Genomic DNA, 14,376 nt, shown 5'->3' on the forward strand with positions numbered 1-14,376 from the left:
TTGCTCTTATTGAGAAATAAGGCAAATTTGCATAAATAAAAGCAATTATAAGCAATGAGAGCATTAATGATTGATGGTCAAGTGGTAATTTGTTCAGTCTAGGACGCAGGACGTGGCGGTTTTGGTGACAATTTGATGGACGTTAGTCGGTTTGTTTTTACTTTAAATCTTAAGTGGAGTTTAAAAACCTCCAATGACGTCATTTGAAGCCCCTTAGTAAACTTTTTAGCCCCCCATTTTAGGGAGGGTGCCATCTGTCTTATTCATTCGAGAGCATCAGTAAAAAATTAGAACTATCTAGTGCCGTAAAAATTTAGGTTTCTGTTTCAAGATTTTCAAAAACAACCAGTGCGGTGAACTGTTTTAGTCGTGTTCGAAATGTGGAATAAACAAAATTGTGGTTGAAAAAAAATCAAACAAATGCTTTATCATCTTAGTTTGCACCAAATTGTTAAAAACTCGTATTTTTTCATGAAACTTTCAAAATTTTAATTGCTTTAAAAGTTTCTTAAAACTTGTCAATGGTCAACCTCATTATCTCAGCAGGCTATTATAATGGCCCTAGTTTTTACAATTCAAAGATACTGAATTGTATTGGTGTGCATTTTCAAGATCTGTGCACTTTTTCAACCTTTTTTGTCAATGAGAAATCAACCTGGAGTGGTGATCTTAATCACGATTGAGTTATAAGAGGGGCGAAAAGCGAGTAGTCCTATGACATGACATTTTTTCAGACTGCTTTTAAGTGACGTGAGAAAATGTTGTTCAGGCAAGTTTTTAGATTTTGAGAGCGAATGTTTACCACGTGCGGCAATTTCATTTTTGTTTTTGCTGTTTTCATTTTCTGTACGATAACTTTTAAAAGCTGATAAGTTTGTTCTAATCATACATAGCTGCGCTTGTTTTAACCCACAAAGAGTAAATACTGTTTTTTCCGGAGTTAGACACTCTTCATTCATGCCATTTAGTCTTATTAATGATAGGTCTTAGTGGCTTTCTTTTGAATTATTATAAAGTTAATATACTGATTCGTTTTGAAAATTTACGGTTTTAACGAGTTTAACACCACTTTTCAAAAAGCTAATTTTTTGGATGTTTCCTTCTTGTGTTGTTGTTTTTATTGTTTTGTCACTTTGTCTTATTATGGACAGCTCTTAGTTTCTTTTTTATGAGTCAAGTTGTGATTAATTTAATGGTTTTCACTCATATCGAACGGTTTGTACGATTTTGATACGACTTGTTTTTAAAAAAATGGTTTTTTTTGCATTTTGATGCTTTTTTATTGTTATTTTGTCACTTAGTCTCAATAATGATTGGTTGTATTGGCCTTTTCTTGTGCATTTTGAGAGTACTTTTTTCAATTCACAACTGAAAATTTTCAACGACTTTCAAATGACTTGTTTACAACAATAAATAGAATTTTTTCCTGACTTTGTGAGGCTTCTGGTTCTCTAAGCAGTCATATAATCTAAGGAGTTTACTTGTTTTATTCATAGCTAATAGTTTCCACGACTTGGAGACGACTTGTTTTAAAATATTTGTCCATTTTCGCTGTTTTTAAGGTCTTTATTTTTTCTGTTAATTTGGTTATTTTAAATGTTAGTCATACTTTTTAATGCTATTTTGCTATGCGAAAGTTTTTTACGTTAAGGTTTGTTTGGTTTCTTTTTGTTGGATATAAACTTTTTTGATGTTGCCAACTTTAACAGCAGAGTCAGAGCTTTATCGCGGATTTTTTCAAGTTTTATGGTCTTTTCTGTAATTTTTCAATTCTCAAGATTATAAGGCAAGAAACTTTTTCAGGCTTGAAAATAATTTAATGGAATGTTGTAAGCAGCACAATTGATTTTTACGATCTAGATTTAATTAATTTTTGCAATTTTTAATTAAATTTGCTATTTTTCAAGTTTTTTTTTGAAAATGTTTAATTCATTTTCAGGTTGTATTTACTTTTAGTAACCAATCAAACAGTCTTCAGGCTCAAATTTGCGTTAATTGGTGACTTATATTGATCCAGATAAGTTTTCGAGAATGTAATGATCATGAATTTTAGCACCGTTTTGTTAATTCTGCTGTTTTTTTAATTAAGTTTTGGAATTTTTTGTTTTTCAATCTTCAGTTTAAGGGTTAATGGTTTTTAATAGCCGTCCTCATCTTCTCAGCCGGCTATTATAGCGCTCCTATTTTTTTTTACTTCGTCGAACTTTTTTTCGCTTTACCATTTTGCCGCTTTTTCAGCATTTTACGTGAAATCTTTTTTACTTCTATAGGCTAGTTCCTCTCCTCTCATTCTACTAAAAGTGAATTTGAACAGCAGTTGCTCAGCAAATCAATTGAAAATGAACAGAGTAAGTATTAAAAATTGAAGTCAGAAGTAGAAACGGGATAAACCCATAAAGCCCAATTTTAGATGCCCGCTATTTGAACGTCGTTCCTATAAGTCTTAGTTACCATCTCTTATGCTTATTGGTATTGATAGTAGCCCCTATAGCCTCTCTCTAAGAAACAGAAGTATGTTCAACTACGAAATGCCATCAAAATGAATCGGACTTAAAAAATGTTTTTATACAGAAATTTTTTTTCGATATCTTCTATTCTTTCAATCCCAATCATGCTTATTGGAATCAACGGCCGCTATTTTCCGGCAATCTGCCGGGTATGTTTTGTGTTGATTAGTTTCTACCCTGCGTTTTTTTCTGCCCTCCGCAAGAAGTTGATGTTGAAATTAGTGTCTTTGAACGTAACTAACGTAATAATTATTTTCTTATTTTAATGTAAATTTTGTTTTAATTAGGTGTTTGATTGCAACTTTTCAACATGTTTTTATTGATAACTGTCAATTTATCATTAGCCTAGCCTGCTGCTGTTTTTTTAATCATTTTTAAAAAAAACAAAGTTATTTCAGGACGATTACAGCAATATGATTAAGAGATTTTATTCAGGGATCTATGCTGTTTTGGCGCCAGCTGTTTTTACGCCCACCACTTACAGTGGTTGTTGCTTCTGTCTGTGTCAGAAAGACATATGTGAATTATCCGTGATTTTTTTTGTTTGTTTTCTTTGGAATATTTGTTTAATAATTATCGGTTCTCGTTACCTGAACAACCAGAGTATCTACAATTCAAATTCTGATTTGGTAGTTTGCATTTTGTGTAGAAATTGGTTGTTTGGCTTCTCTTATCTAATTATTCCGTTAGTCAATTGAGGATTTTTCAAGGTTTTGTTCATTTCTCTGGATTGTATTTGAGGATTTTTCATGCTATGTTTTTTTACTTCGAATAAAAATTTGTCCACATTTGGCCACTCTTTCGACATTTTGCGTAAAACTTTTTTTTACTTGTCTACGCTACTTTCATTCATCGATCATTCTGCTTCAAGTGCTTTTAATCAACAGTTGGCCAGCAAAGAAATCTAATCTAAAATAGACGGAGTAATAAAAAAAATCAAACATAGAAATGGGATAAACTCGTAAAGCCGAGTTTTAGGATCTTTTCCGTTTGTGCCCCCCAGTACGTTTTGCACCCTCCAATTACAGAGCATGTGCCATTACATAGTAAATCACTGTGTAAAATATGTCACGTGCGTCGGGGGTGCAAATAATATGCACCAACTAAGCTGGGGGCACAAACGGAAAAAATCTCAATTTTATATGCCCGCTACTTAAAGTTTGTTCCTTTAGGTCTTTTTTACCATCTCTAATGCTTATTGGTATTGATTCTGGCTTATATATTCTCTCGCTAAGGAAAAGAGTAGTCTAACTACGAAATGGAATAACTTCGTACTTTAAAAATATTTTTGTACGTACAAAAAAATTTCTGTTTTTCAATCCTGATGAGGGTTATGGAAATCAACTGTGGCAATTTTCCGGAATCTGGTGTGTATGTCGTCTATTACTTTTGATAGCTGTAAGCTGAGCGTAGCTATATTGCGGTGCTCTTTGTTTTTTACAATTCAAAGAATTGGAATTTTATTGGGGCGCTGTCTTTTTTTAAGATCTGTTCACACATTTTCATGATTTTTGAAGTCACACATTTTCATGATTTTTGAAGTCACACATTTTCATGATTTTTGAAGTCACACATTTTCATGATTTTTGAAATTGGAGTGGTGATTTTGGTCACACCGAAACAGGAAGTGGAGCGAAAAAACGAGTGGTTTTGCGGCGTGAATTTTTTTCGCTCTAAATTTGAAGTAGAGTTAGAAAACGGTGTTTGAACAAAAATTCGGTTTCTCGCTAGTGGTGTTTTTTTCTCATGCGGCAATTTCACTTTGGTTTTTTACTAATTTTTCAATTTTTTGGATCGGTTTTATCTAAATGGTTTTCCCAATCCATTCATAGTTCTTTCCAGGTCTAGATTTTTGTTTAGTCAATTAAAATTCTTTGAATTGTACGTCAGGACTTGTCCTGCTATGTTTTTTGTTCCGTCGTCTGACGCTCTTTTTCGTTTTACATTTGTTCACACAGCATAGCTGAAAAAGTCAAATTTTCTGAATGACTTCTTCCTCTCACTAACGGCATTTGCGCGCGTGACGTCATTTCTCACTCGCTTTAGCGAAAGTTTTTAGGTTATTTGCGTGATTAGATTTTGATCATACGTAACTTACCTCACTCAATAAAATGACTTTTGCACTTTAAAACTTAAGTTTAATTTGAATTTGTTTAAGGTCAAAGGAACTCCTATGTGCAGTAAAGGTCCCTGATAAGAGGTTTCTGTGGAACGAATTTTAACAAGCTTTATTAAATTATCGCTGAATGTTTTTTAGCCTAGTTTTTTGAGAGGCGTCGATTTTTTTTCAATTTAGATCTGTATCTGTTTCTATCTCTATTATATGGCACGCAGGTCTATTCTTTCGCAGCTATTCCGGCAATCTGCCGACTATGTTTTGTAATTTTTTACACTACCGACTTTTCGTCTCACATCGGTTTTGTCTGGCTACATAAATTTATTGTATGAAGGGCAGTTCTTAGAGTTTTACCGGATCTATTTTGTTTGCCCCCCCCCCAGCTTAGTAGGCTTATATCTTTTACGCTCCCCTGGCGCATGTGCTATTTTCTTACATAGTAACGTGCTATATAACATATAATTTGTAACGGGATGCGTAAAAAAACTGCCGGGGAACAGAATATATCAGTTTTACCCTTCACACTTTAACCCACTCGATCACCCCCCCCCCCCCGACTCCATCACCATCTTCCTCTTGCCCGCCCCCACTCCCTTAGCCCTCACTCCCCCACTCCGTCACCATCCACCACCACTCACCCGATACTTCTACTCGACCTCGCCCCCCTCCACCTCATCGCATTCCACCCATAACCCCGCAAGCTTGACCCCCAATCCCACAATTAAGCTTGAAGCTAGTTAGCCTGAGCCAGCTTGAGCTGCAGTTAGTTACTGATAGCTCGCCAGTTGTTGTACAGCAATTCGCCCGACTTTGGTTGGCTATGTTTTACGTCGTCAGCTTTGACGAAAATCAACTGAAAGAATGTTCCGCTCTATGTAATGACAGAGTATTTTACTGAGTTGATAGTTGATTAACAGAAGTGGGAGACCGCGTCGAAGATTGTCTTGTCATCTGGGACAGTGTCTGCATTATGCTATATTGTTAGACAGGTTCGCATGGCACCATCAATCACGTACTTTGACCCAACCCTGTATTTTTATTGCACACACCTGCGCACAAATGGTCATAATGATCAGCTCACCAAACGGGCTTAATCTCACCTTCATAGTTTTGATCATGCGAGCTATTTTTAATAGCCGCCGTAAGCCTCTCAACATTTTTGAGCCGCTTTGCTTTTTAAGACGAGTATTGGAAAAAAAGTATTTCATAGCAGCGGTCAGCATCTCAACGGCTATTATTTAGGCTCTGGCTTTTACAATTCAAAGAATTTGAATTGCATTGGGGTGCTCTTTTTTCAAGAACTGTTCACGCATTTTCATGATTTTTTAAGTCAAATTGGAGTAGTGATTTTGGTCACGCCGAAACAGGAAGTGGAGCGAAAAAGCGAGTGGTTTTGCGGCGTAATTATTTTCGCTCTAAGTTTAAAGTAGAGTGAGAAAACGGTGTATGAACAAATATTTTCACAATCAATTCATAGCGCATTCAAGGTCTAATTTAGTCGATGAAAATTTTTTTAATTGTAGGTCAGGACTTGTCCTGCTATGTTTTTTACAATCCAAGGAATTTGAATTGTATTGGTGCGCTGTCTTTTTAAGATCTGTTTTTTTACGTCAGTGAGAAGTTAAATTAGAGTGGTGATTTTTGGAATAGTAAAGAGAGCAAAAAATCGAGTTGGTTTGAGGCGTGACTTTTTTTGCAAAATACCTTTAAAGTGGAGTGAGAATTTGGTGTTTGAACAATTTGGCGGTTTTTGAGATGGATTTTTTTCAGGTGCGTCAATTTGACTTATGTTTTCAGAGTTTCCTCTCCTTCAGTGCTTTTAAGATGGTAAAAATGTGTTCTTATTGTGCCTATTTTTGTTTGCTTGAATTCATTAAGTGGCAGCTAAAACTTTTTATGACTTTGCCACTATTTGTTGTCGTAAAACATTAGTGAATTTTAGATTTTGCCCCTTTTTTAAAATTATCTGTTCTCTTGTCTCTTAATACCATCAATGACAGGTCTGGTTTGCTGCTAATGAGGCATAAAAGAACCTAAGTAATGGCTTGAGTTAGTAGCTATTGGTTTTCATGACTTTGACACTACTTTTTCTCAAAAATTTTGAGTGAATTTTTCAGTTCTGCAAGTGTTTTTTGTACTTTTTGATGTCTTATCATCTAATCTCATTGGGGAAACGTCTCTGATGCTGCTAATAGGGGTTCAGTTTATCGATTTAACAGAATTTGTTCAAAGCTAGTGCTTTCTATGACTTTGACACTAATCGTTTTCAATAATAGTTATCGAATTTTGTTTATTTTTGCGTGTTGTTCTTTTAAACTTTGTCGTCTTAACTTAATCTCATTATCGACAGGTCTCCTCGGCTGCTAAAAAAGTTTCAGTTTAAGCAAGTTATTTCAGTTCATAGCCATTGCTTTTTGTGACTTATACGCTTGCTCGTTTTTTAAAAGTCTTAGTGATTCTTTTTAGTTCTGTTAGTATTTGTTGTAATTATTGCTGTCTTATCACTTATCTCATTGAGGACTGGCCTCAACGGTGGTCCTTGAGGACTCAAATATTTGATGTAATTGTATCCTTCAGTAGCTGTTGCGTTCTGTGGCTTTATACTAAGTGTTTTCAAAAAGTTCCCTCGAGTTTTATTGCATTTTTTGTTATTTTTTTGTTTTTTATGATTATTAATGAGAGGGCTCATCTACCTTTAATGACAGGCTGGTAATGAGAAATAGTGGAATATAGTTGGCAGTTTGAGTTCGTATCAGTTGTTGATCTTGCCGTTTCAAGTAATAAAAGTTGAGTTTTTGGTCCTGCTTTTTGTTGTTCTGGTGTTGTTTTTTTTGCGCAGTCTCATTACTAACAGCTCTCATTTGCCTTTTAAAACGGAGTTAATGGTTTTCAGGTAATAAATTAATGCAATTCTTTGAAGTGTATTTCAGGACTTGTGCTTCTTTTTTTAATTCGCTTTACCTGTCGATCACGATTTAAACGTTTTACAAGTCACGATTTTCACGCTTAATTTCTGACTTACTTCACTCACTGTGTCATCTGATTGGATTTTAAATTCGTTCAGGTATTGAATTAGGTATTTTAGTGAATAGGGTCAAAGTCAAAAGAGCAAAATCAAAAGAAACGGGATACACATATAAAGCTCGGTCATTAAGTCATAATGAATTAGGTTATCAAAGTTCATTAAAGTGATTGCTGGCTGGCATTAGTATTATGCTTAATAGCCTTCAGTTTAGAAGCTCACTTAATTCTAATTTTAAAATTTAACCGAATATACCGACTTTACACACCAAATAAGAACACTTCGACACTTAAAAAAGTTCTGTCCATTTCTATCTCTTTTTTTTTACTGTTTCAATCCTATTTTGCGTCAAATTGGTCAGCAGCGGCTGTTTTCCGGCAATTTTCCGGGTAAATTTTTAAAATCAAATTTTTTTGAGTAATTTTTGGCGAAGGTAATGAAACGTGTGAAAAATATGGAGTGGTTTGAGTGCTGCGATCAAATCTTCTGTAGCTTTTGCTTCCCCTCTTGGCACCCTTTCTGCAGCATGGTTAAGTATAGGTCGTTAAAACTATTGCGTCCGTAGATAAAAATTGTATCCGTAGATAAAAAAGATTATCATTTGAAATTTTTGAGATTTCCAGATTCAAATTGAGCAGTTAAATTTAGAAGTTTCGATATGCTGGCTCCCGCTCATGTGATTTGTGATTTCAAAAAAGTTTTTTTCACCTAAAGACTGTCTCCTTCGCATGAAAGTTTTCTTCTTCTTTATTTCCGTCTGCTATTTCCGAACGGGTTGTTTACCTTGTTTTTTTCATTACTACTGAAGTGGGCTGTTTTTTTAATACCAGATATAATTTTAGTTTTTGCGTGTCCTCTGAATTGTTATTTTTTGTTTACCTATTACATGAAAAAGCTTTTTTTTCTGGTTACTTGCTGAATCACTCAATTATGTCATTTCCGAAAAAAATGTATTATTTTCTATCTACTTCCTTTTTCTAATACATCTTTCTATTTCTTTGTTTTGGTGTGATGGATTTTGGTTGTAGACATGTGCGAATATCTCAAGCTGGGTTTTAGTGTAGCAATCTTTTTTATGAATAAGAATGAGCGACCTTCTCAAAAACTCGCTTAATCTTCTAGAAATCACCGACTTTTTAGTTTGGTTGAAATGCACCTTTTAATATTTAATTGCGCTCAAACGAAGTTTGTAGTAATTATATTAGTCCTGTTGGTCTTTTTTCAATGCAAGTTTTCGCTTGACCGATTTTCGTCTGATCCATTTGACTTTTCGTCCTTAAAAACGGGATAAACAGGTAACGCCCAGTGAGCAATAAGTTTCATTAGAGGTCCTTAGCCGCGTTGATAGTCCTTCAAGTGCTTAGTGTGATGAAGCTACCGGGAAGGCCATAGTTTAAGGTTAAAAGGTAATTTTTAGGAGTTTTTGAGCCCAAAATGTTTTAATTTTTCGTGTGTTTTTTTCGTAATTTTTCGAATTTTTTTGTTGTACCACTCTAAAATTGAGGCTGTTTAAAGTTGATAAGGATCTTTTGCAAGACAGAAGTACTTTTTATGAACATTTTAAGAGTTATATGTTTTGGTTATCCTAACAAAAACACGTAAATTTTTACTAATTTTCGCTATTTTTTCAGGTTTTTTTAAAAAATTTTTGTCATTTTTTAGGTTTCTCCAGCCTCAAGAGACAAGGAAACTCCTCTAGGGTTTCATAATAGGTTACTGTAAAGTTTCTAGTTGTAACAACACGAAGTTTAGCATTTTTCTGACAAAATTTGCAAAATTTACTGAAAAATGCTTATTGGCCATGGAATAGTTTTCAACTTTTTAGTATCCAAAATTTTAGCAGTTTTTTGATAAAGTTGCAATTCTTTTCAAGTTTTGGAAAGATTTTTTTTTGTTCCAGCCTGAAGAGCCAAGAAGCTTCCTCTATGGTTTAATAATAAGTTACTGCATTGTTTCTAGATGTAATGAATTGTTTTTCAAGATTTGAACTTCACGAGTTTAAGCAATTTTTAAAAAAATAAAATTTGCAATTTTCAAGTTTTTTGAATGTTTTTGATTTTTTTAAAAATTTTTGGCTCCAGGGACCTCATCCTGGTTTGATAGTAAGCTGCTGCATAGTTTCTAGAGTTAATGGAATGGTTATCAATTTTTTTAATTACTCGAGTTTTAGCAATTTTTTTGATAAAATTTAATGTTCAAATTTTTGAAAAATTATCATGCTCCAAGTTTATGGATCTATATGAGCTTGTGAAACGATTTAAGGCTTGGAATAGGAATACTGGATAGTCTCTTGACAATAAAATGGTTCTAAAGATAATAATATCTTGAATTTTAGCAAGATTTTGTTAAAATTTGCAATTGTTTCAATTTTTTATCCTTTTCTGAGTTTAACGATCAATAATGGCCAACAATTTTTTTAAGTCTTGCTGATTGGTTACATGAGAGAACACCAGAGACCAAAAAAGTGGTTTTAGATTTTCAAAAAAATGTACTTTCAGTTTTTTTCTATATGGTTTAATTACTAACAAGGCTAAAAAACTGAGTCGAATCTCATCATGGAAAATATTGCTGGCTCTCTCTTTCTCTCTCTCTCTTTCTTTCTCTCTCTCTCTCTCTCTATCTATTTATCTCTCTGTTGGTTCGGGTTTCTTTCCTTCTCTTTGTCATTCACGTTTTGTCTCTCGTCCATTCTAGCTCGCTATCTCTCTCCCTACTCTCTCTCTCTCTCTCTCTCTCTCTCTCTCTCTCTCTCTCTCTCTCTCTCTCTCTTAGCTCTTCTGTTTATGCCGCACTTCAGCTGTTGTTATGTGGCGTGATGTCATCATCTATTACCCTCACATCACGCCCCTTCAATTAAGCTAAAGCTAGCCTCACTAAATTGTGGCTAGCTACTGACGAAGCCAACCGCTCGCCGGTCGTTTGAGAGCAACTCGCCCGACGTTAGTCGGTTATGTTTAATGGATCTATCAAAAATTTTAGTGCGTAATATTTTTTTCGTGAATTATTACAAAAAATTCCTTTCGGATGCTATAATTATGAATGTTTTGTTTTCCTTTCATGCGTTGACCTTGTTCATTGAATGCGCCATTCGTCGGCTTTTTCAAATCTTCACTGAGCATAAAATTTTTTGAGCAATTTCTACCGTCTATTTTTTGCTGTTGGAATCAAATTGCGGGTTCTATTGCCTTCTACCTGTTGAAAGCTGGTGGGTTTGTTTGAGGAATGTTAATGCCTAATTTACGTCAAATTTGAATGTTCTGTTTTTATTCCGAAAGTAATTGTCCTTTTTCTATTTGCTAATTGGCTCTCTGGTGAAAAATTCTGAAAATTTCAAGTTAACTATAGAGGAGATCTGACCGATAAAGACATTAATTTTGTTTCAACATGACTAAAACAATAATTAATCTGGGTTTATGTACATAATAAGAGGTGATTGTTTTATGTACATTCGAAATGTTAGCTTTTTTGAAGTTAATGCATTTTCTTTGATGAAAGAGAAGGCATCTGAGCTTTACGAATAAAACGGCTAAAACGGATAGAGTGCGGCTAAAACAGTGCGGCTAGGAGTAAAACAGATAGATAAATAGAAATCTAATTGATTGCCTCTTAATTCGTAACTGTTTTTAAATCAGAGTTAGTTGCTTTGAACTTATAATTGAAGGATACAGATTGGCATGTCCAATTAGGCTGAACAAATTTCAAATTTTGCTTATTTCTAACACTGCTTGATTGTTTTATTTCGAATAACTAAAAAAGTATTTATAGTAAAACTATCCAGCTAACTATAAAGCAACGTCATATACAAGTTATTTCAGTGGATGTGTAATTTTTCTGATAAAAACAGTCATATTGTTACTCAATCTATGAATTATCATTAATTTCAGGAATGAAAAGTTAAATTCGATAGCTGATGATTGAAATTTTGAAGTTTATTCAAGTTTTTTGCTTTTAATAGCCGCCTTCATTTTCTCAGCCGGCTGTTAGCGCTTCTTTTTTTTACAATTCAAGGAATTTAAATTGTATTGGGGCGCTTTTTTTAAGATCTATTTGTTTTCTTTTTCATGTTTTTTGTAGTCAAATTAAAGTGACGATTTTGGTCTAGTTTTTTAGTCAATGAAAATTATTTGAATTGTGTCAGTTGTCCTGCTTTGTTTTTTACTCCGTCGAACAAAATTCTGTTTTGCTTTACCTAAGTTCACAGGTTGATCAACATTTTGCATAAAATCTTTTTGACTTCTCTAGGCTAGTTTTATTATTCGCTCATTCTACTCAAAGTGCTTTTAAAGAGCCGTTGCTCGGCATAGCTATCTAAAGTCAACAAAATCAGTATCGAAAAGCAAAATCCAAAATCAAAGTAGAAACGGTATGAAGCCCAGTGTTAGATGCTCGGTACTTAAGCTTTGTTCCTGTAAGTCTTAGGAGCCCTGTCTCATCTTAATTAGGAACAGGAGTATGTCTAACTACGAACTGAAATAAAAGTTTGTATTTTGAAAATGTCCTCCAATCAGTTATTGTTTTCTTTTTTTTTCATTCCCAATCGGGGTAATGGGAATCAACGGCGGCTATTTTCCGGCAATATGCGGTGTTGATCCTCAACTATTTGCAGTTTGCTATTTTTTAGATTTTACGTTCAGCAGTTTTGAGATGTCTTCCGAGACAGAGATTAATGCTAATCGAAATTAGTGATGTGTGATCTTTTTCAGAGATCCTAGACTGGTAGGTGGTCAAGGCGTACCCACTGGTGGTGTCAATGACGCTGCGATTTCAACTGCAGAGCAGCCGCCTCAAAAACAGCCTCCACCAGGTAGCAAATTTTACTAATGTCATTTTGAAATCGTGAGCTAGTTTTAATAGATACACAAGGACGAGCGAGGAAGCCTTGATTTCAAATTTTCTGAACTAACAGTTTCTGAATTAACAACTTAACATCTCTTATTTGGAGTTGATAATAACTCATTTAGCACTCATTTGATTTGGGATGTTTTGATTGAAAAGTTGGGGCGGGGGGGGGGGGGGGGGGAGGGGAGGGGAGGGGAGGGGAGGGGAGGGGAGGGGAGGGGGAGTTGATTGTAAATCTATGTCGTCATTCCTTTTGTTTATGCCTCTAAATGGCAAAGCGTTCCTTGCTGAGACTCACTACTGCAAATCGTCTTGCTGACTTTTAACCATCTCTATCTGTTTAGTTTCATAACCTCCAATTTGACTAAATGTCGTACCTTTGTGTTCAGTTATTTCTTGCGCCTGTTCTCCTTCTTGGACAAGTAAATTCCAGACCTCATGTACATACTTTAAAACGCCTTCGGAAAAAACCCTATGGAAAAAAACCCACTTAATTTTATATAGAAAATAAATCCCCACGGAAATGAAGCCCCACTTGACTTTTAACAAGCTGCGCGTTTGGCCATGCCTCGCTGGTCGTGACCATGCCTTAGTGGCCGTGGGACTTGACATGAAACTATCACAACCGAACAAATTGTCACGACCAAAATTCAAATTTTAAATGGTGGTTTATTTTCGTCAGGTTATATTACCTATCAAAATTTGTGTGGGTTTTTTTCCGTGGGGGTTTATTTCCTAGACCCACTTTAAAATTCATCATATTTGGAGATAAATTCACCAGTTTAAGGATAGCTGTTTCCTTTTTTATTGCCAAATTTGATTACCACTGTGTGATTTTTTCTAATCTTCATTCAAATTTATTTGAATTTTGATCTGAACTGCATATCATTGGGACTGCTCAAATCTGTCTCAATGAATAAACTTCCTTACTCAGGAAGCGAGGAAACGCGATAATTCCATTGTTTTAGGATATTTTTTTAAAAAGCACTTGAAAAAATATGATCTTGAGGAAGTGGGAATTTGAAAATGTGAAAAACGTTCCATTTTGAAATGATGTATAGTTGAAAACATATTTAAAATGATATATCGTGGCGGTTCAAATTCTCAAAACTGAATATCGGATACTGTCGTAAATCTTAATGGTCTGATTGTACAAGTAATGTGACAATGAGAAAGGAAACAGATGCGAATAAGGAAAGCATTCAGTGTTTCCCCATAAATGATTTTAAGTTGTGTTCTGTTTACAGAGGAAGGTTTGTTTTGTAAATTAAAGAAGTTGATGATGGTTTTGTGTTGCTACGACATTGATATTGCTATTGCTTCAACCTGTATCTGTGAAAAATATTAGGTCAATATTGGCCTGCATCAGAATCAAATCTCCTGCCTGTGAAAATGCCGGGCAAAAGTTTTGCAGTATGAAATTGTGGTTCATTTTGCAAGTGCGTTAGATGCGTGCAAAAAAAGCAGGTGTGGGTTGTTGCAATAATATTGTAAAACGTGCAAGATCCTGTCCCTTCCTAGTTTATTTGTTCATACGCATTTTGCCTCCCTCATTTTAGTTACATCATCACAATCATCAGGAAATTACTCCGAATTGCATCCCTGAAATATAGGTTGTTCCTCAGATTAGTTTTTCTTTTCTGTGCTTCAAAACGGTGTTATAGGCATATTCTGTGGCATCAAATGAAACTACCACTGCACCGGAAGTAAATAGGAACTCATGTAGCAGTCAAAATATAGGCTAAGTGAACCTGATGAAGCCACTGAGAAAATTGGGTTTTAATTGGGCACCGCGTAGTGGTTCGAAATGTTGAACCAGAGTCACTTAACCTTGCTTGAAACACGAACTTGCAAGTTTCAAATCTGGCATAATGTGGGGGAAATCTGACATC

General features: G+C 34.8%; 1 protein-coding gene across 4 annotated transcripts in view; it reads left to right on the forward strand.

The window, feature by feature from the left end:
• The window catches only part of LOC142356370 (intersectin-1-like), a 119,506-nt gene that overhangs the window by 19,792 nt on the left and 85,338 nt on the right, over positions 1–14,376 (forward strand). For all 4 annotated transcript variants that reach the window (XM_075408299.1, XM_075408305.1, XM_075408317.1 and 1 more), the window contains exon 7: positions 12,349–12,449. In XM_075408299.1, the coding sequence (XP_075264414.1) occupies positions 12,349–12,449 (101 nt within the window). The remainder of the gene's footprint in view (positions 1–12,348; positions 12,450–14,376) is intronic.

Source organism: Convolutriloba macropyga, chromosome 2 (genome assembly GCF_964194025.1).
Source record: "Convolutriloba macropyga chromosome 2, txConMacr16.3, whole genome shotgun sequence".
NCBI classification, from domain to species: Eukaryota; Metazoa; Xenacoelomorpha; order Acoela; family Convolutidae; genus Convolutriloba; species Convolutriloba macropyga.